This window comes from Phyllostomus hastatus, unplaced genomic scaffold (genome assembly GCF_019186645.2).
Source record: "Phyllostomus hastatus isolate PE091 unplaced genomic scaffold, TTU_PhHast_1.1 phas_contig_41, whole genome shotgun sequence".
In the NCBI taxonomy this organism is placed as follows: domain Eukaryota; kingdom Metazoa; phylum Chordata; class Mammalia; order Chiroptera; family Phyllostomidae; genus Phyllostomus; species Phyllostomus hastatus.
The window spans coordinates 8399485-8422796 of NW_025333876.1; the positions used below are offsets into that span (position 1 = coordinate 8399485).

General features: G+C 40.8%; 1 protein-coding gene across 7 annotated transcripts in view; it reads left to right on the forward strand.

The window, feature by feature from the left end:
• IFT88 (intraflagellar transport 88) overlaps nt 1–23312 on the forward strand; it is a 193911-nt gene that overhangs the window by 103026 nt on the left and 67573 nt on the right. For all 7 annotated transcript variants that reach the window (XM_045844893.1, XM_045844899.1, XM_045844898.1 and 4 more), the window contains 4 exons: nt 5763–5949; nt 9732–9840; nt 10515–10665; nt 11125–11240. In XM_045844893.1, coding sequence (XP_045700849.1) covers nt 5763–5949; nt 9732–9840; nt 10515–10665; nt 11125–11240 — 563 coding nt within the window. The remainder of the gene's footprint in view (nt 1–5762; nt 5950–9731; nt 9841–10514; nt 10666–11124; nt 11241–23312) is intronic.

Sequence of the window (23312 nt, forward strand, 5' to 3'; positions counted from 1 at the left end):
TACTAGAAATTCTAGCTGCAGCCATCAGACAAGCAAAAAAAAAAAATAAAAGGCATCCAAATTGGAAAGGAGGAAGCAAAAACTGTCATTATTCGCAGATGACATGATACTATACATAGAAAACCCCATAGGTTCCACCAAAAAACTATTTGACCTAATAAGTGAATTTGGCAAAATAGTGGGATACAAAGTCAATATTCAGAAATCTATGGCATTTTTGTACATCAACAATGAAATATCAGAAACAGAAACTAGGAAAAAAATCCCATTTGCTGTAGCAACAAGAAAAATAAAGTTCCTAGGAATAAACTTAACCAAGAAGGTAAAAGACCTATACTCAAAACTATAGAACACTGAACAGAGAAATTAAGGAATATACAAATAAATGGAAACATATACCAATTCATGGATTGGAAGAATTAACATCATTAAAATGTCCATAATACCCAAAGCAATGTATAGATTCAACATAATTCCTATTAAAATATCAATGGCATGTTTCACAGATCTATAATAAATATTTCAAAAGTTTATATGGAACCAAAAAGATGCTGAATAGCCTCAGCAAGAGGCTAGAAATCTTGAGAAACAAGAACAAAATAGAAGGGATCACAATACCCAATATCAAACTATACTACAAGTCCACTGTAACCAAAACAGTCTGGTATAGGCATAAGAACAGACACATAGATCAATGGAACAGAACAGAGAGCCCAGAAATAAACCCATATGTCTGTGGTCAATTAATATTCAACAGAGTGGGCAGAAGCATAAAATGGAGAAGCATAAAAAAACAGCCTCTTCAACAAATGGTATTATTGGGAGATCTGGACAGGTACATGCAAAAAAATGAAACTCAACCACCAACTTGCACCATACACAACAATAAACTCAAGATGGGTAAAAGGCTTAAATATAAGTCATGATACCATAAAAGTCCAAGAGGAAAACATAGGCAGGAAAATTTCAGATATCCCATGTAGTGATATTTTTGCTGGGACATCTCTTAGGGCAAGGGAAATAAATGAAAAAATAAACAAATGGGACTACATCAAACTAAAAAACCTCTACATGACTAAAGAAACCATCATCAAAATGAAAAAGGAACTGACCATAAGAGATAACATGTTTGCCAGTGATACATTGGACAAGGGTTTGATCTCCAAATATATAAAGAACTAATAAAACTCAACACCAGAAGGACAAACAATCCAATTCAAAAATGGGCAAAGAACCTGAACACACACTTCTCCAAGGAGGACATACAAAGGGCCCAGAGACATATGAAAAGATGCTCAACATCACTAACCATCAGAGAAATGCAAATTAAAACCACAATAAGATATCACCCCACGCCTGTCAGAATGGCCATTATTAATAAATCAGCGAACAAGTGATGGTGACGATATGTAGAGAAGGGAACCCTAGTGCACTGTTGGTAGGAATGAAGACTGGTACAGCCACTGTGGAAAACAGTAGGGAACTTCCTCAAAAATCTAAAGATGGAACTACCTTCTGACCCAGCAATTCCACTGCTGGAATTATATCCTAAGAATCCTGAATCACCCCTGTGTTCATAGCAGTGCTAATTACAATAGCCAAGTGCTGGAGACAGTCTAAGTGCCCATCAGCAAATGAATGGATCAAAAAACTGGTACATTTATGCCATGGAATACTATGCAGAGGAAAAAAGAAAGCATTCTTACCTTTTACGACAGCATAGATGGAACTGGAGAGCATTATGCTAAGTGAAATAAGCCAGTCAATGGAAGAAAAATACCATATGATCTCACCTACAAGAGTAATCTAATGAACAAAATAAACTAGAACCACAGGCACAGAAACATGGAACAGAATGAAAGTGACCAGAGGAGGAGGGGAGGGGGATAATAGTGGAAAGAAGGGGAAGAGACTAGACAAAGAACATGTATGAATGACCCACAGACATGGACAACAGTATGGGAATTGACTGGAAGCAGGGGGTGGGATGGGCAGGGAGATCAAAGTGGGAAAAATTGGGACAACTGTATTAGAATAACAATCAAAAGAAAAAAAGAATAGCTGAAAGAGAAGGAGTCAATTGTTGGGAAGCTAAGGGGATAAACAATCACAGAAGTAAGACAGCTGGGAGGGAAAAAAGTACATAGGATCATTGTATTTGGTTCTACTACCCTTTCAGTCCCTTTTAGAGCTTCTCATTCACACATTGAGAATTACTGCTATGTGCAACCACTGTTATAGCAGGAGAGTGTTACGTCTCTCGTGTGTTAAGATAAAAAGAGATAAAACCCCTGGTGTGAAGAACCCCAGTGTTTTATTCTGCTGACGGGAGCGTGGTGCCAGCGATATGTCCAGAGGGGTGTGTGAACTGGGAAGAAAGATGCCAAGATTGTTCTTAAATATATTTTTTAAATTTTTGCCGTGATGGTGATATAATTCAGATGTCTGAGAGGCATGTGGAACTGATCTCAGACAGAGATAAAAATGATGATTTTGTGAATAATAAGGTTTCATAATTGATGCTATGGATGGAATTTTGTCCCCCCAAAATCATGTGTTGAAGCCCTAAGCCATCTCAGTCCTGCTTCAAAATGCTTCTCTAGCAGGAGAGCCTAGACTTCCTACATGGAAAAGGGTCCATGTAAGGAGGCCCCCGGGCACAGGTGTTTATCAGGCTCCTGTGTGCATTGTTGCGCGTGGGTCACCGGCTAGCAGTGACCACGGCACACTGTGGATGGCTCGACAATACGCGAGAAAAAAACACACATGCACAGAGACAAACCAGTTTCTGTGGGGAAGTAGGGACAGAATGGCCACCCCCCCTAGTGGGGAGCGCGCTGATTTACCGTCCATACCTGCTTTTATTAGGCTCATTTTGCATAATAACTCAGGTAACGTACAATACTCATTAGGGGAAGTAAGGAATATATAAAACAAAGAACTCTGCCGGTCTATTGAGTTGGGGGGTCAAAGAGCTGTAAGGCTGAGGAACAAACTAGCTTCCTCCTAAGACCCTCCTCATTCAACTGAGAGCGTTCTTAAACAAAGAAGGTTTCACAGTAATTTACATGTTCTTTCTTAGGCCTGATCACCCCGGGAAATCCGCACTTCCCAGTACCGAGTTGTACTTCCCCGTCATTGTTTCAGGCTTAGGTGGAGCTCGGGAACTAAGGCCACCGAGAGATAAGGAGATTTTCTTCTGGACGCTGAGAACTCAGACTTTGTCAAAGCCGAGGAGTGAGGGTCCATCACCCCCCTTTTGCTGCAGCCCCCCCAAGTCCTTCTTTTTGGGGGGGCCTCCCAAAAGTGATCGTGCCTGGCTTGGGTTGTTTCCCCCGTGGGGAATCTTACCCGTCTTTGGCTAACCGACCAAGCTTTTTGGGGGTTCAGTTATGAACAAAGCAGCAGAAACAGCATTCCTGCCAGGAAGATAAGCTTTTGTCTCCTTGCCGGCTCACGGTTCCAAGGGCGTTCCCTTAGCCTAGCCTAGGCAGGGGTTTCAGTTTTCTGATACCAGTCAGGGCGGTTCCCAACAGTGCATTGAACTTATTATCTTATTGGGCAAAACAAACATGGGAGAGAACATACAAGGCCATGAAGACTGGGTGGTGTGATCCATTGGGGCTATTGTTTTGACAGTCTATCACTGGGTGCATTCAAGCCCCAGTTATTTACATACTTTCCATATGCAGAATGTACATCCCTCTTCCAAGGCTATCATAGTCTCATCATCAGGGTCAAAAGCCAACCTCCATGGAAGGCTTAGATAAAGGTGGGACCTTCTCAGGCACAGGTCCTCTTGATCTAATGGTCTGGGAACAAAAACCATGTCATGTGCCCCATACTCTTAATATCCCATCGTGAGATAAGAATAGGAAAACTGTAATAGACACTCCCATTCAAAAGGGGTGGGATGGAGGTACTGCTCCTTAGCAGTTCTGAAACCCAGCTAAGCGTTCATGGTCAGTGACCCCAAGTGTGGGCAAAGGGGAGTGTTCCTTGATGAGGAACCAGCTCTGGTCCCTGGTGGGTGATCCCCAATCCTTTGGTCTCTCTAGCTGTTGGCTCTAACCTCTGAGACCACCTTTCTTTTACAGAAAAAAAACAAAAACAAAAACTATGTTGGCAGATGATTAACTTTCTTAACCTGCTTTTTGCCCAGAAAAATTGGGGGCACAGAGGCTTTTGATCATTTTGGACTGTGTCTGTCCATTTAATCCAAGCTGCCAACACTTTTGTTAGTACAACTCCCTTAAAAACTTGGCAAATTTTCTATAAATCTTATTGGGGTATTTTTTATGTCCCCAAAGCCATATCCATAATTCTTTTAAAGGCAGACCCTTTTTTGTTTAGATGTATGAGGCTACAGTGGAACACAGCCCTAAAGATACAACTGCGAGAGAGGGTTGGCTCTGCAAGGCAACTTCTTAAAATCTGAGATGTTTCCAAAGGTAATACAGCCACACCCTTGATTTGATTTCTGTCCTGCAGCCATTTCTTACTTTGAGGATCTTTCATCACCAAGAGGGATTAAAGGCATGAAATATATTAAATGCCACTGAACTGTACATTTTTAAAGCAATCGCTAGGAGTGTTACTGGGGAAGGGATACAGGAATTAGGTCATCCACAGTGGTGGAAGAGCTGTGGGGGTGAAAGTGAAGAAGGGGTGTTCAGGGATCTGAGCAGTGGTCACATGTCAGTGAATGAGTGGCCAAGCACGTCCAGAAGCCACCCGAAGGGGGACTTCATGGAGCAGCTGCATCCTCTGAGTTCACTGCCAAGCCTCAGCATGGATCTAGGTCGCTGTGGTCAGCAGGGACAGTGCAGTCAGGAAGAAGAATCAAGTGTGGAGTGGAAGTGAATGAAGACAAGCTGGAACCCCAGCATTTCTGCATCAGGCCTGCATCTGATGAGAAGAAAAAGACCTGCAGAGAGGAAGCCTATTGCTTCATATCCTAGAAGTTCTCTTCAGCTAACTTCAGACAAGTGCCAGACAGGGGAAGGGGTTCTGGGAACTGTGACCCCTGGCTTAGCCAAGCCAACATGGCACCAGTGACCACACCACCTAAGAACTGAGAGGTCCATGTGGCTCACATGCATAATGACAGAGTCCTGATGGGGCACTTGGCAGTGAGATTGAGTGAAGATGATTGATTGCTAGAAACACAAGAACTGGTAGGTGATGCACCCAGTTTGGTCTGGGCAGACAGACAGGGATGCTTTCACAGCTACTTCAGGGCTTGATGTTCAGGAAGCAGGGTTTGCAGTAAATAATGACATGAAATTTGGGCATGTGAAATGAAACCACCTACATATAAACAATGATGTTATTCAAACCATGAGACTGTGGGAACATCTCAAGGGTCATAAGACCCTTGAGTAGTTGAAAGTTCTTGATGAATACAAATCTTTTATAGAATAAGCCTATTAAGACCAGGATATGGCCCTGGCTGGTGTGGCTCAGTGGATTGAGTGCCAGCCTGTGAACTAACGGGTCACCAGTTAAATTCCCAGTCAGGGCACATGCCTAGGTTGCAGGCCAGGTCCCCAGTGGGGATTGAGCATGAGAGGCAACCACAGACTGATGCTTCTCTCCCTCCCTGTCTCCCTTCCCCTCTGTCTACAAATAAATAAAGTCTTTTTAAAAAAAGACCAAGATATGTAAAATATTTGTTTTTGTTTTTCATGTCTATAATCTCAGAATGGTTAGAAAAAAAACTCGATGAACTTCAAATAATTTGTATATGTTTTGTACTTTAGGAAAATGAATTTGCACAAGCCAGCAGCTATGCAGATTTAGCGGTGAGCTCTGATAGATATAATCCATCTGCTCTTACTAACAAAGGGAATACAGTGTTTGCAAATGGTGATTATGAGAAGGCAGCTGAATTCTATAAAGAGGCTCTGAGAAATGATTCTTCTTGTACTGAAGCACTTTATAACATTGGTAAGACAGGCAAAATTATTTTTTGTTAGTGTTTTGGTTTTGGTTGTGTGGGTTTGTTTTTTGTTTGTTTATTTGTTTGTTTATTTGTTTTGCTTTGTAATTATTTCTCTCTCCCTCATTTAATCTGCTCTAACTCATTAGAACAAGGAATTGACTTCCTTGTAACAAAGAGTTGAAAAGAAGACTCCTGGATTATAGGTTATTTTTGGTGGAATTAATGATTCAGAAGCTGTGCACTTATAAAATTTTCATAGATGTTGCCACACTGCCCTCTAAAATACTTCTAATTTCTATTTCCACCATGGTGTATGAGACTGACTGGTTTCCCCAAGTTCTGCTAATATTGTATATTATAATTCAACTTTTGCCAAACTGATAGGCAGCAAAAAAAACTCATTTTGTTTTTAATTATGAACAATCCCAAACATGTAAAAATATACAGAAAAAGCAAATGCCCATGTACCTACTACTGATGTTTATTTATCAGTAATACATTTTAAAATTTTTCCATTTTTACTTCAGATTGTTTTTAATAAACAAAATGTCATAGGACCTGAAGGCTCACCCCCTCATTCCCTTCCCTGCCTGTCCAAGGTCACCTGAAATGAGTACATTCCCCTGTTCATGAGTTTGTAGTGCTGTGTACACTCCTCAATCCAATACTGTGTCTGACCTTGGGTTACCTATGAAGTTTGTTTTCCAGTTTTCTTCTCCCTGCATTTTGGCTTCTGTGTGTGTTTTATCCTCTCACGTCATGACCTTTCCTCTGATGTTTGAGTATTCTGGCTTTGTCCTTATATTCAGAAGTGTGCAGCTGAAGCCAAATGGGGGCTCCAATTCATGAAGGAGGCCAACTGCCTGGCACCTGCCACAGGGCCATCTGTCTGAGCTGTCCAGGTGGGGACTGCCTTTTGGGAAGGTGGACTTCCCTTCCCAGGAGAGCTAGGCTGAGAGGAGAGGAGGCAGAGGAATTTGCAATTTTACAGAGTTAAGGAGAGCCTCCCTGAGGTGACGGTTATAGTCATATTGGAGGGAAGAGTATCTGGGGAAGTGCATTACTGACAGGGAAGTGCAGAGCAAAGGTATCCATGCAGGAGGTAGCATGCCTAGGTAAGTTGTTATCCTCTTTATACATTTTATTTTTTTAAATATATTTCATTGATTATGCTATTACAGTTGTCCCATTACCCCCCTTCATTCCCCTCCACCCTGCATACCCTCTCCCACCTACATTCCCCCACTTTAGTTCATGTCCATGTGTCACAAGTTTTTTAGCTTCAACATTTCCCATACTATTCTTGCCCTCCCCTTGTCTATTTTCTACCTACCATCTATGCTACTTATTCTCTGTATCTTTTCCCCCTCTCTCCTCCTCCCACTCCCCTGTTACTAACCATCCATGTGGTCTCCATTTCTGTGGTTCTGTTCCTGTTCTAGTTGTTTGCTTAGTTTGTTTTTGTTTTAGGTATGGTTGTTACTAGCTGTGAGTTTGCTATCATTTTACCTTACCCGTTTTTTATCTTCTTTTTCTTACATAAATCCCTTTAATATTTCACATAATAAGGGCTTGGTGATGATGAACTCCTTTAACTTGAACTTATCTGAGAAGCACTTGATCTGCCCTTCCATTCTAAATGAAAGCTTTGCTGGATAGGGCAATCTTGGATGTAGGTCCTTGCTTTTCATGACTTGGAATACTTCTTTCCAGCCTCTTCTTGCCTGCAAGGTCTCTTTTGAGAGAGCAGCTGACAGTCTGATGGGAACTCCTTTGTAGGTAACTTTCCCCTTATCTCTTGCTGCTTCTAGGATTCTCTCCTTCATTTTAATCTTGGCTAATGTAATTATGATGTGCCTTGGTGTGTTCCTCCTTGGGTCCAACTTCTTTGGGACTCTGAGCTTCCTGGACTTCCTGGAAGTCTATCTCCTTTGCCAGGTTGGGGAAGTTCTCCTTTGTTATATGTTCAAATAAGTTTTCCACTTGTTGTTCCTCCTCTTCCCCTTCTTCTAGCCCTATATAATTTGGATGTTGGAACGTTTAAAGATGTGCTGGAGGTTCTCAAGCCTCTCCTCATTTTTCTGAATTCTTGTTTCTTCATTCTTTTCTGATTGGATGTTTCTTTCTTCCTTCTGGTCCACTCCATTGATTTGAGTCCCAGTTTCCTTCCCACCCCTATTGGTTCCCTGTACATTTTCCTTCATTTCATTTAGTGTGGCCTCATTTTTTCATCTAATTTGCAACCAAATTCAACCAATTCTGTGAGCATCCTGATCACCTGTGCTTTGAACTATGCATCTGATAGGTTGGCTATCTCTTCATCGCTTAGTTGTATTTGCTGTGGAGCTTTGATTTGTTCTTCTGTTTGGGCCATTCTTTTTTTCTTTTTGGTCTTGTTGGGCCTGTTACGTATGAGGGGCGGAGTCTTAGGTGTTCACCAGGGCAGGGCAACCCAGTTGCTGGTTTGTGACACTGTATGTGGGGGCGAGGTCCAAAAGGGAACAGTGGCGCTTGCTCCACTCTCTGTCAGACTCCAGTCCCTTCCTCTGCTTCCCCCAAGCAAACTGGGCCTTTCTGGTGCTGATTCTCGTGTGGGTGGGCTTGTGCACCTTGTAGGACCCTGTGGGTCTCTCCAACAAACTCTCCTGTGAAACTGGGCATCTCTTCCTGCACTTCAACCCCCACAGGTGTTTTCAATCAGTGCCCCAAGACTATTTCCTGGCTCTGGGACCTTGGGTTGAGCAGTCTGTCTCGCTCCCCAGTTTTGCCTGGTTTGTCTGCACATGAATGTGGGACCACCAGGTCAGCCAGCCACCTTGTGCACAGTGCCTCACTTCACAATTGCTGCCCTGTAGCCACCCTGTGCCCAGGGTCTTCCAGCTGCTGCCTGCATGCTCAGGGTCCTCCCACTGCCATTTTGCGAGTCCGAGGTGCCTTGAGTGCCCAGTGCCACCACTCTTTGTGCTGTGACCACTCTCTGCCTGGCCTTTCAACTCTGCCTCTCCTACCGGTCTGGATGAATACGTCTATTTTAACTCCTTGGTCGTTGGACTTCCATCCAGTTCAATTTTCTGTCAGTTCTGGTTGTTATTTTGTTTCTGAATTGTTGTTGTCCTTATTTTGGTTGTGTGAGGAGGCACAGTGTGTCCACCTACACCTCCATCTTGGCCGGAAATCCCTCTTTATACATTTTAAATATTCGTCCTAGTCCTTGACTTTAAAATTTCCTGTGTCAAATGAAATTTTTCTTTCATACAAATTTTGCTTATTGAAAATTTGTGGCTTCCCTTGTTTATTGCTTTACAAAGCCCTTCTGTTTTCCCAAGATTTATCCATATTTTTTCATAGTTTTATAGTTTTGTTTTTTCTGTTTAATTTTAAACTAAATTTTCAAATTATTCAAAATAGGAATAAATTCAAAATGGGAATAGTCAGTTGTCCTGTACCATTTATGACTATTCCCTTAGTCTTCATTAATTTTAAATGTTCATTAACTCAATTCTGTAACTGAGTCAATTTCTGCAGTTTATTCTGTTCTGTTAATCTTTTAGTCTATTTGTCTTCCCTACCACACTCCGCAGTCACTAAAGCTTATATTTATAGCATATTTTGTTGTCTGCCAAATATTGGTGGAACATACCTGCCCCAACTTGTTCTTTTTTTTTTAAAAAATGTGTTTGTCTTTATTTTCTATTCTGGATGAATATTTACATGTATTTAAATGTTCATTCTGTTACTTTGAGAAAATTTCTCACACCATTTCTTTTTTTCTTCCCTCCTTTTTAAGGCCTTACCTATAAGAAGCTAAACCGGCTTGACGAGGCTTTGGACTGTTTCCTGAAGCTTCATGCAATCCTGAGAAACAGTGCCCAAGTTCTGTACCAGATAGCCAATGTGTATCTTATGTGAAAAACTTAGGAATCATTCATTATTAATTCATTTAATTGGTGTTGAGGACCAATTATGAAGTAAGCTTAATCAATGAAGTAATTGATCAGGGTAATATTTTAAAACCTAATAGATTAATATGTGATGAAAATACTATTAGAGTGGTCTGTTTTAAAAGATCATTTGCATAAGAGGAATTATTTTTAAATATATTTTATTAATTATGTCTCCATCCCTCCTACCAGTCTGGATGAATGTTTCTTCTTTAACTCCTTGGTTGTTGGACTTCCATACAGTTCAATTTTCTGGAAGTTCTGGTTATTTTTTGTTTTAAAATTTGTTGTTGTCCTTCTTTTCGTTGTGCGAGGAGGCAAAGTGTATCCACCTGTGCCTCCATCTTGGCCAGAAGTCCACATTGGACAAACTTTGGACAATGCTTTGGAAGTTGATCTTAGTGGGTGATAATGAGGCAAGGAAAAGCCAAGTGTACATATGGAACAAGAATCCCTTACATGCTGCTCCATTTTTCATTCTCATCCCTAAGGAAATCCAGAGTAAATAATATTAAAAAGCATATCACCAGTGACTAAGGAATATTTTATTGTATAATGTTATGTTTAGGTTTACTCATTGATCAATGAATTCAGAAAAACTATGTTATCCTTAACTGAAATTATCCAAGATATGAATTAATGGAAGATCCCAATCAAGCTATTGAATGGTTAATGCAGCTGATCAGTGTTGTTCCAACTGATTCTAGAGCTCTGTCTAAACTAGGAGAATTATATGATAGTGAAGGAGATAAATCCCAAGCATTTCAATACTACTATGAGGTAGGCAGATACTCTTAACTTTACTTTTACTTTCTAGCTTTTATGAATTATTTAAATTGTAGCTGGCTTTTTAATTTATAAAATTTAGAAACATTATATTTAAATGAATAATGATTTTAAATAAGAGCATTTGTGGAATATGAAGCTAGCTTTTGGTTAATTTTAATAAAAAGTGAAATAAATATTCATTTTTCTCTTGAAGCATGATTTTCATCTCTTTTTAACTCTATCACACATTTAATTTGACTCAGATTATGAATCAGTACATCAAAAAAATGTCAAACCTTGTTTTTTAAATCTTACGTAGTTTCAAAATCTTTTAAAGTGAAATGAAGCTTATACTTCCTTATTAAAAAATTTCACACAGGATAAATTAACTCATTCAATAGGTAAAATGCTCAGGAAGTAAGTTATCTGTTGCCATTGAAATTGTATTGTCATGTTCTGTGTTTTCTGTAGTCATACAGGTATTTCCCCTCTAATATTGAAGTCATTGAGTGGCTTGGAGCCTATTATATTGACACTCAGTTTTGTGAAAAAGCCATTCAATACTTTGAAAGAGCTGCTCTTATACAGTAAGTAACCATTATAATTTTATGTTTAATTAAATGTCTTCTAGTGTGATTTGATTTTATATATAGAACTAGATAATGATAGGCACATTAAGTACATGAACAAATATTGGTGAACATTCACTTGTGATTTCCATTTTCTTGTATTATATTTCATTTTACTTAGTCTTTGTTGCGATAAATCTGTTCACTTTTTTAATATATTTTATTGATTATGCTTTTACAGTTATCCTATTCCCCCCCCTTCACTCCCCTCCACCCTGCACACCCCCTCCCACCTACATTCCCCCACTTTAGTTCATGTCCATGAGTCATACTTGTAAGTTCTTTGGCTTCTACATTTCCCATACTGTTCTTGCCCTCCCCTTGTCTATTTTCTACCTACCATCTATGCTACTTATTCTCCATACCTTTTCCCCCTCTTTCCTCCTCCCACTCCCCTGTTGCTAACCCTCCATGTGATCTCCATTTCTGTGGTTCCGCTCCTGTTCTATTTGTTTGCTTAGGTTGCTTTTCTTTTTGTTTTAGGTGTGGTTGTAATAATTGTGAGTTTGCTATCATTTTACCGTACATGTTTTTATCTTCTTTTTCTTAGATAAGTCCCTTTAACATTTCACATAATAAGGGCTTGGTGATGATGAACTCCTTTAACTTGACCTTATCTGAGAAGCACTTGATCTGCCCTTCCATTCTAAATGAAAGCTTTGCTGGATAGAGCAATCTTGGATGTAGGTCCTTGCTTTTCATGACTTGGAATACTTCTTTCCAGCCTCTTCTTGCCTGCAAGGTCTCTTTTGAGAAATCAGCTGACAGTCTGATGGGAACTCCTTTGTAGGTTACTGTCCCCTTATCTCTTGCTGCTTCTAGGGTTCTCTCCTTCATTCTTATCTTGGCTAATGTAATTATGATGTGCCTTGTTGTGTTCCTCCTTGGGTCCAACTTCTTTGGGACTCTCTGAGCTTCCTGGACTTCCTGGAAGTCTATCTCCTTTGCCAGACTGGGGAAGTTCTCCTTTGTTATATGTTCAAATAAGTTTTCCACTTGTTGTTCTTACTCTTCCCCTTCTGGTACCCTTATAATTCAGATGTTGGAACATTTAAAGATGTGCTGGAGGTTCCTAAGCCTCTCCTCATTTTTCTGAATTCTTGTTTCTTCATTCTTTTCTGATTGGATGTTTCTTTCTTCCTTCTGGTTCACTCCATTGATTTGAGTCCCGGTTTCCTTCCCATCACTACTGATTCCCTGTACATTTTCCTTTATTTCACTTAGTGTAGCCTTCATTTTTTTCATCTAATTTGCAATCAAATTCAACCAATTCTGTGAGCATCCTGATTACCAGTGCTTTGAATTGTGCATCTGATAGGTTCCCTATCACTTCATCGCTTAGTTATATATTTTCTGGAGCTTTGATCTGTTCTTTCATTTGGGCTATTTTTCTTTGTCTTGACACACCTGTTAATAGTGAGGGGTGGAGCCTTAGGTGTTCCCCACTGGGCAGGTCAACCCAGTTGCTGGGTTGTGACACTGTATGTGGGGCAGCGGTCAGAGAGGAAACAATGGCGCTTGCTCCACTCTCTGCTGGATTTCAGTCACTTCCCCAATGTCCCCCAACATATTGAGCCCTTCTGGTGCTGATTCCCATGTGGGTGGGTTTGTGTATGTTCTAGAGCCCTGTGGGCCTTTCCAACAAACTCTCCTGTGAGGCTGGGAGTTTCTCCTAGCACCTCAATCCCCATAGGTGTTTTCAGTTGGTGTTTTGAGACTTGATTTCCCCTCACTGGGAGCCTGGGTTGTACAGTCTGCCTCACTCCCCAATTTTGCCTGGTTTATCTGCATGTGAATTTGGGACCACCTGGTTGCCAGCCTCCTTATGTTCTGCGCCCCTCCACAATCTACTGCCTCGCTGGGTCCACCAGCCACCACTTTGACATGACCTCTCTCTGGCCGGCCACCCTGCTCTACCCCTCCTACCAGTCTGGATGAATGTGTCTACCTTTACTCCTTGGTTGTTAGACTTCCATCCAGTTCAATTTTCTGTCAGTTCTGGTTGTTTTTTGTTTCTAAATTGTTGTTGTCCTTATTTTGGTTGTCCGTGAAGGCACAGTGTGTCTACCTACACCTCCGTCTTGGCCAGAAGTCTAAATCTGTTCATTTTTATGTGAAGGTTTTTTAAACACCTACTTTAAGGTAGTTTTCTTTATGTATTTTCTTATTTACACCTCAACAAAGAAGCATTATTTCTTTACCAATCATAAAAATGACTGTCTTAGAATACTCACAGGGATGTAAAGTATAGCATAGGGAATATTGTCAATATTGTGTTAGCTATGTATGGTGCCAGGTGGGTACTGGAAACATCAGGGGGAACACTTTCTAAAGTATATGATTGTCTAACCACTATGTTGTACACCTGAAATTAATACAAAATGATAGTGAATGTAAACTATAATTGAAAATAAAATTAAAAAAAATAAAAAACAATAAAAGTAAAATTTTAAATTGTATTTTCAAAAAGAAAAAAGAAAATGACTATCTCAGTCCTAAGACAAAGTTTCATTTCTGAAAACTTTTAATTTATAATTTATGTACATTGTGTATTAAAATTAAACTTTTAAAAATGTCTACTTTGTATTTGGCCAAATTTAATTTTAACTTTAAATATAACATTGAGTCATTTGAATGATAATGGAATGCTTAATAACTTGAGTGATTTCTGTGTAGAATTTGCATTGGGCGATTAATTTTTATGACATTGGCTTCACATAAACGTTTTGAGAATTATAAAACTAACAAGCACAGGGAGATGGTTTTTAGTTTAATTATATGCCCAAGATTAGGCTGCGGATATAATGTATGGTAACCTTTTTATTACATTTAATCCTAATTGTAACCCTAGCTGTTAACTCCTGTAAGAACCCTCCTCCTTTGAGCTCCATCTACCATTGTTCCCAAATGACTTCTACTTTTGAATGTTACATGTTGGCCTCATCTAGTTCATGTCCTTTCTTTCTATCCTCTCAGTAGTTTAGCCTCACAAGTGTCGATCTCCCTGACTTCATTAATCTTTACCTTCTCTCAAGGTTAGCCATCTAGATCTTACCTGATTATCACCAAACACATTTTTACCAATCAAATCTTCCACTGTAACATCCAGCTGCCTGAACATGAGCTCCCCTCTTACCCACGTCTACTCTCTAGTGTGCCTCTGCTGGGTGAGACCGAGGCTGCCAGTCTCTTGGCTCTCCTTCCTCTTGCAGTCCATCCTGGCCTTAGTTCTGAGCCTGTCCTTCCTAGCCTGCTTCATTGATCACATCTGTGCTGTTTCTTGCCAGCATACTTTGGTTACTTTGCTGCCATATTTGTCCCCCAAAATGTCATGGGTTGATCCCAACCTTCCATTCTTGCCCGCAGCCTGGGAAGCTCTATTGGACATAGATTCTGTGTCCAGGTGAGCTGATGCCACACGTTTGTGCTATGTGTGCACTGCATGCTACCTCAACTTTTCTGTTTTGTACTTCAGTTTCCCTGAAAGTGGAAGCCTTTCCCAGCAATGCCCCTAACAGTTCCTTCTCCCTGCTTACCTATTAATTTGCTTGCACTTGCAACTGGATTTGCCTCCTTCTAAGTAAGAGAGACATCCTATAGGGATTGATTCCCTCTCCTGTTCCTGAGCATTTATTTTCTGTGCCATACATAAGAATTTCCCTTTTATGGACAGGTGCTGGTTTCTGTTTGCCTTTGAGAGAAAGTTTGGAAATAGATGATGGTGAAAGCTGCCCAACAGCAGACTATAATCAATGCCACTGGATTATATACCTAAACATGGTTAAAATGACAATTTTTGTTATATCTATTTTAATCATAACTTTTTTAAATTATTAAGGTTTTGAACTACACACTTTAAATGGGTGAATTATGTATTACATGAGTTATACCTTAAAGCTGTTACAAAAGTTACATGCTACGTTATCCCGTTCATAGGAAGTTCAGAAAAAGACTGAGTCAACAGTGTTCAAGTCAAGATTGTAGTTACCTTCACAGGTGAAGGAGGGCATGGTGGAAAGGAGCATAAAGGAGGTGTCTGGGGACTTGGCAGTGTCCTATTTCTTAACCTGCAGAGCAATTACATGTATATTCACTTTATGGCAAATTACAGAGTGTACAGCTATGTGTTGTGTACTTTTCCATGTGTTATACTTCACAATAAAAAATTTTAAAGTTAAAAAAGACAACACAAGTCAAAAGAGGCAGTATTGCCCCACCCCAGTGCAGGCATTTGGAAATGTGGGAGAAGGGGTATTTTATGGTCATGATGATGGGGATGCACCATAGGGATTAGATGGGCCCAGGAATTGGGCCCAGGATAGTGAGCACTCAGCAATGTATAGAGGGCTTGCATAGTGAACAGGTCACCCCAAATGCCAACAGCATCTTTCACCAAACACTGCACTAGCAAAGAACATGTTAATTGTGTGGCTTTATCACAGAAAGTCCTTTCTTTGGAGCCATTCAGTGCCTTCAGGATAGTGTCGTCCTGACTGCTGCCTTCCTGATAGCCAGAAGGGGCCAGGGCTGTGAGCCTCACTGTTCCAGCAGTGACTCTTCACTTCATCCTCCAGTTTTTATTTCTCACCTCAAATCAGCCTGAGCTCCAGCCACAGCATCCGTGAGCAGCTCCTAGGGCATGGGGGCCAGCAGCTGCCGAGTTACATTGCTAGTCTTTCTTCCTATTGTAGTTCCATGCCTTGCCTTCTCTCCTCAGCCCTTCTGATTCCAGTTCTCCAGCATTTCTGGAGATTTTTAGGGAAGATCTGCTGCTTCTCTTCATATGCCCTTTGCATACATGTAACAGAAACACAGATTCAGCTGTCTCCTGAAACTAAAGCCAGATTCGTGAAACAAGGGCTGGTGCATAAGGGAAGAGGTTTATTCAGGTCCATGACATGGGAGAACAGGGGACTCCCATCTCAGAGAACATACTCCTTCCTGCTTAAGCCCAGTAGGGAGGGGGGATTTTTCTACACAATTATCTTGCTAGCTTTTAGCACACTCGGGCTGTGTCCATTCATCTTTCTAGCTTTGACACATTCAGTGTTAGAACCTTCCCCTGCCACCATGTTGGCCAGTAAGGAGGACTTTTCAGTGCTCCCTATCTGCAGTGTTTAGGTCAGTGAGAGGGGTACTGAGGACCCCAATCAGGAAGCTTGGAGATGCTACAGCCCTCAGTTCACCTCCTGATGCTAGACCTAGTGCCCACACATCTGGGAGAGCTGGTTGGAGTCCTTGGAGTCCCTGGATCTTGGTGCACCTGCATCCTCTGTGCAGCCCCCATGCATCCTGCTCCTGCAAAGTTGCTAGCCAGGCCCGTGCTCACCTGCTCACCAGCTGCCCACACTCTGGCTGACTGTCTACAGTAACATTTCTCCTCTTCAAAACTCTAGGCCCTTATAATCTTATAAAGGTAAATGGATTGAAATCTCATCTTCTGTAGTTTCTTCCTGCTATAAGGACTGTAGTCTTACCTATCCTTGGGTCCAGAGATTCTTACTATCTTCTAAAGGAAGAAGGGAGTCAAGGATGGAGGGAATCCTTTACTCAAGGGAGAAGGATTGCTGTCTTGGGAAGGCAGCATACATGGTGTCTAGAAGATGAAACTGCTGACCAAGCAAATCTGGTAGACTGCTAGACTGCTTCATATTTTAGGAGGCAGTGTTGCAGATGGGCTTTCAAAAAAATGAGACCTATTGTGTAGATAAGCAATCAAGTATTTAGTGAGGGGTATGCCTAGTAGTACAGTGGGGACTGTAGTGAAATCAGAAACTGGAGAGACTAAAGGATTCCCATGATCTAATCCTGAGTGGGGTGGGGCTTTAGGTGGCATACCCAACAGTGGGATAGGTTTGCTGAGGAAGTCCCTGTCTGGGAAATGTGGCTGAAGGTGTTAGCAGTCCATGCATGGGCATAAAGTATAGCAATTGTCAGAAAATAATAGTAGAATAAAAAATAACATTGACACTTAGCTTTGGGAGCCGCTGTCCCTTTCTGAATAAGGAATTTTAAATCTCCTTCAGGAGTGTGGTGCAGCTTTCCCTTGCACTATCTATAGCAGCAGCAAGATCTGAATCCTCCTCAGGTGGTTCCCATTTTATCCTTGTGTGGTGGATCCAAGGCTTGATTCCTGTGAACTTCAGGGAAGACTGTGTTGTCAGCAGGATGTCTTTGGGACTGATCCACTGCTTGGCTAACTGCTGTTCAGGACCTCAAATCTTCCAGATCTTTAGGAAAACTTGGTTTCCCAGCTGGAATGGGTGTAAGGTCTTGTCAGACAGGTATAGAGCTGCAGTGAGCCAGCTTGTGCAAAGTTGTTACTGTTTGCCCTAAATGTTGTACATATTTTTTTATTCCTGTTCTAAATCTAAAGGGGGTATTCCTAAAACAGAAACTTGGAAAGGTCTCTCATAAACTATTTCAAAAAGGCTTAATTTAAGCATGCTTTGGGGCACTACCCTAATCCAGAGCAAGGCAGTAGAAAGTACCTGGCATATTTTTATGTTTTTTCCTGGCATATTTCAGCCAGTGTCTTTATTGTGTTGTTCATTTCCTCAGCACCCCCCCCCCATAGATGATTAATAGATGATTAGGGCCTCCAAGATGCATGTAGTTTCCATTGAATCTGTTATGCCTATCCTATCTTCTGGGAGATTTCTGAAGTGAATGATAGTCTGTTGTCGTTTTGAATGCTGTAAGAAAGTCCAAACCTAGGGATTATTTCTCTGAGTAGAAGTTTTGCTACCTCAGTTGTCTTCTCAGTTAGTGGGGTATACCTGTACCTATTTAGAAAAAGTGTCCACAAAATCTAATAAAAAATTAAAGTTTCATTTGGTTTTAGGCATCTATATAAAGTCAGCTTGCCAGTCCTCAAATGGCATATCTTTGAGAGATGGGCCCTTTCCTTTCATGAATGTGTAATCTGAAAGGTTTCTGTAAATTGGACATACCTACTATAGGGGCTGAAACTAGGTTTTCTTTCAAGGTGTCAAATGCTCCCTGACAGTCTCTCATCCATTCAAGAAGTTCAGAGTCTAGTCTTTTCAAAGAATTATATAATGGTTTTGCTGTCCTGGCAAAGTATGGACTCCAAATTCCGCAAAACCCTATACTCCCTAAGAATCCATGAAGCTGCCTCCAGTTCTCTGGGATTTTTGTTGTAGTGATGGCTTGTTTTCAATCAGCCATCAAGATTCTAGTGCCCTTTTCCAGTTGGAATTCCAGGTAGGCTTCTTCCTGTTTGCAAACTTAGGCATTGCGAGGATATACTTTATATCCTCTTTTGGCCATCTTTGTAAGCATTGCTAACTATTAGTAAGTCATCTACATATTGTAGAACTCCCAATTTCAATCCCTTAAATATTTTGCTAACATTTCCCCAGATGTGGTCGGGGAATTCTTAAATCCTTGCGGCAACATAGTCTAACAGTATTGGGGTGTGGCTTTAGTTTTAGGGTCCTGTCATTCAAAGGCAAATAATAGCTGAGCCTGTTCACCTATTGGGATGCAGAAAAAAAGCATCCTTCAAGTCTAGGACTGAAAACCATTTGCTATCCCCATCTCTGTGGTCAACAAAGTATAAGGGTTGGGCACTAGTGTGAATGTCCTGGACAACATCATTTATGCCCTAAGGTCCTGTACAAATTGATATTCATCAGAGTGAGCCTTTTTGACTGGCAAAATGGTGTTATAGGGAGACTGGCATGTCCGGATTAATCCTGATTTTAAGAATTTCTGCAATGCTGGTCGAATTTCCTCTAAAGCTTCCTTCTTGAAGGGGTATTATTTCTTCTTTGGGATCTGAACCCCTTCTTTTAGGTTAATTTTTATGGATTTGGATGTTAACCTCCCTACCTGGGGTTCCATTAGCCCAAAAGACTCGATCAACCTGCTTGTAGATCTCAGGTGGGAAGAGTTCATGAACTCCAAGAGGTTCACCTCCAAGCATGTTCCAGCATGACTCCTAAACAAAATTGCTGTTTCTCAGAGGAAAAAGGTTATTTGTGCGTGCAATTTACAAAGTAAATCTCAGCACAACAATGGAATGGAGCAGTCTGGCATGTAGAGAAAATTATGTGTAAGTTTTCGACCCCTAGTCTGGCACTCTAGAGGTTGAAGGAATGCTTGTTTTTGCAATTGTCCAGTCATTCCATTAACCAACAATACAGCCAAACTTTTCTTTTTTGATTTTTATTATATTTCATTGTTTATGCTATTACAGTTGTCCCAGTTTTTTCCACTTTAGTCCCCCTCTACCCAGTTCTTCCTCCCACTCCCTCAGGCAATCTCCACACCATTGTCCATGTCCGTGGGTCATGCACATACGTTCTTGGGCTACTCCATTCCCTATACTGTACTTTATATCCCCATGAGCATTCTGTAACTACCAATTTGTAATACTTAATCCCTTTACCTTTTTTGCCCATCCTCCTAACCCTCTTCCATCTGACAACCATCAAAATGTTCTCAGTATCTATAATTCTGTTTCTATTCTGCTTTTTTATGTTTTTTAGAATCAATTGTTGATAGATATGTATTTATTGCCATTTTATTGTTCATAGTTTGGATCTTCTTAAAGAAGAGCCTTTAACATTTCATATAATACTGGTTTTGTGGTGATGAACTTTAGCTTTTCTTGTCTAGGAAGCTGTTTATCCCTTGATTCTAAATGACAGCTTCGCTTGGCTGTAGGTCCTTGCTTTTCATCACTTTGAACATTTCTTGCCAATCCCTTTGAAAAATCATGAATTTTTCATGGTTAGTTTTGTATTTAGCACTGAAAATGTAGTTCTTGTATCTACGAGGAAGTCATTTGGCTTTTTCCCCAACTGTCAATTTACCTGGGGCTCCTGTGGAGAAATAGTAATGGGTCAGTAGGAGCCACTGTGTTATGTGGCTCTGTGGGGGAAGGACTCAGAAGATAAGCAATGGCCTCTGCCAGAAATTCTGTCTTGGAGAAAGCTGTACCTCACCTTTCTTCCTGATGCTAGACACTTCATTTCTTAACTACATGCCACTGGTGCCTTTCAAGCTGCTGCCCCAGTGCTGCAGCTCAGCAGGAGTAAGTCTTAATAAGTTTGTTTGTGGGCCCTTTAAGAAGAACTGCCTGGGAATTCAGCAGTTTCTTCAACTGATTCAATCTCCACTCCTTTTTACAGCCAGAAGGCAAGGGGACTTATCCTCCTGCTACGGGAACCATGGGCCAAGGGGCCTGGTGTTGGGCTAGAACCCCTCACTCTAGAGGTATCCCTACTGAATTTTATCTGCCACATGTGGGTGTGAGACCAGCCCATTGCATGACTGTGCATCTCTGCTCCTCCTACCAGTCTGGAAGGATGTGGTTTCTTCTTTAAATATGTGGTTGCAGGACCTCCATTCAACTTGATTTCTGCCACTTCTCAGTGATGGCTGTTCTGTAGTTTAGTTGTAATTTTTTAATGTATATTTTATTGATTATGCTATTACAGTTGTCCTAATTTTTCCCCCTTTGCCTCCCTCCGCCTGGTACCCCCCTTCCCTCCAACAACCTGTCCCCCTTATTTTGTGTACATGGGTCATGAATGTAAGTTCTTTGGCTTCTCCATTTCCTATACTGTTCTTAACATCCCGCTGTCTATTTTGTACTTACCATGGTACAAAATATACTTCTTAATCTCTGCGACTTTCCCCCTATTTTCCTCCTTCCCCTCCCCATTGATAATCCTCCAAATGGTATCCTTGTCTATGATTCTCTACCTGTTCTAGTTGTTTGCTTAGTTTGTTTTGTCTTTTTAGATTCAGTTGATAGTTGTGAGTTTGTTGTCATTTTAATGTTCAGAGTTTTGATATTTTTCTTTTTCTTAAATAAGTCCCTTTAATGCTTAATTTAATAATGGCTTGGTGATGATGAATCTCTTTAGCTTTACCTTGTCTGGGAAGCACTTTATCCGCCCTTCCATTCTAAATGATAGCTTTTCTGGATAGAGTGATCTTGGTTGTAGGTCCTTGTTTTTCATCACTTTAAGTACTTTTTGCCACTCTCTTCTTGCCTGTAAAGTTTCTTTTGAGAAATCAGCTGATAGTCTTATGGGAACTCCTTTGTAGGTAAGTCTCTGCTTTTCTCTTTTTGCTTTTAAGATTCTCTCTTTAACTGTTGGCATTTTGATTATGATGTGTCTGGGTGTCGTCCTCTTTGGGTCCAATTTGTTTGGAACTCTCTGTTCCTCCTGGACATGTCTGTCTATTTCCTTTGCCAAATTAGGAAAGTTTTCTTTCATTATTTTTTCAAATAAGTTTTCAATATCTTGCTCTTCCCTTTTTCCTTCTGGCATCCCTATGATTTGGATGTTAGCCCTTTTGGAGATGTCCCAGAGTCTTCTTATACTCTCCTCATTTTTCTGAATTTTTCTTTCTTCATTTTGTTCTGGTTGACTGTTTATTTCTTCCTTACTTTCCAAATCTTTGATTTGAATTCCAACTTCCTTCACTTCAGTCTTGGTTCCCTGTGGATTTTTATTTATTTCACTTAATGTAGCCTTCATCTCTTCCCTTATGTTTTTGCCATACTCATGATTTTTCTGAGCATTCTTATCACCAGTGTTTTGAACTGTGTATCGAATAAGTTTTTTTTAACATATTTCATTGATTATGCTATTACAGTTGTCCCATTTCCCCCCTTCTCTCTCCTCTACCCTGTACCCCCTCCCACCCACGTTTCCCCCCTTTAGTTCATGTCCATGTGTCATACTTATGAGTTCTTTAGTTTCTACATTTCCTGTACTATTCTTGCCCTCCCCCTATCTATTTTCAACCTACATTCTATGCTACTTATTCTCTATACCTTTTCCCCTCTCTCCTCCTCCCACCCCCCTGCTGCTAGCCCTCCATGTGCCCTCTGTTTCTGTGGTTCTGTTCCTGTTCTAATTGTTTACTTAGTTTCTTTTGGTTTTGCTTTAGGTGTGGTTATTAATATTTGTGAGTTTGCTGTCCTTTTACTATACATGTCTTTTCTTTATCTTCTTTTCTTAGATAAGTCCCTTTAGCATTTCATAAAATAAGGGCTTGGTGATGATGAACTCCTTTAACTTGACCTTATCTGAAAAGCACTTTATCTGCCCTTCCATTCTAAATGAGAGCTTTGCTGGATAGAGCAATCTGGGATGTAGGTCCTTGTCTTTCATGACTTGGAATATTTCTTTCCATCCCCTTCTTGCCTGTAAGGTCTCTTTGGAGAAATAAGCTGACAGTCTGATGGGAACTCCTTTGTAGGTGACTGTCCCCTTATCTCTTGCTGCTCCTAGGATTCTCTCCTTCGTTTTTACCTTGGCTAATGTAATTATGATGTGCCTTGGTGTGTTTCTTCTTGGGTCCAACTTCTTTGGGGCTCTCTGAGCTTCTTGGATTTCTTGGAAGACTGTTCCCTTTGCCAGATTGGGGAAGTTCTCTTTTATTATTTGTTCAAATATGTGCTCAATTTGTTGCTTTTCCCCTTCCAATTCTGGTACCCCTATAATTCGGATATTGGAACATTTAAAGGTGTCCTGGATGCTCTTAAGCTTTTCCTCGATTTTTTGAATTCTTATTTCATCATGCTTTCCTGCTTGGTTGATTCTATCTTCCTTCTGGTCCACTGTATTGTTTTGAGACTCAGATTCCTTCCTTTCACTATTGGCTCTCCTCCGAGTATCTTCCTGCATCTCTTTTATGGTAACCTGCATCCTTTCATCTAAATTGCGCCCAAAATCAACCAATTCCGTGAGCTTTCTGATCACCAGTGTTTTGAACTGTGCATCTGATAGATTGGCTATTTCTTGGTCGCTCAAAAGGATGAGTCCTGGGAGACTGATCTGCTCTGTTGGAAACATGTCTGTCCCTGTCTCTCCTTTTTTTTTTTCGGTCTGGTCGCTCTTGTTACGGTGGGGGGCGGAGCCTTAGGTGTTCACTGGGGCTGGGCACCCCAGTGAACACCTAAGATTGTGACGTTATATGTGGGGGCGGGGGCAGGACCGGGGATGGGAGGGAACAGTGGCCGCAGTTCCGTTCTCCTGG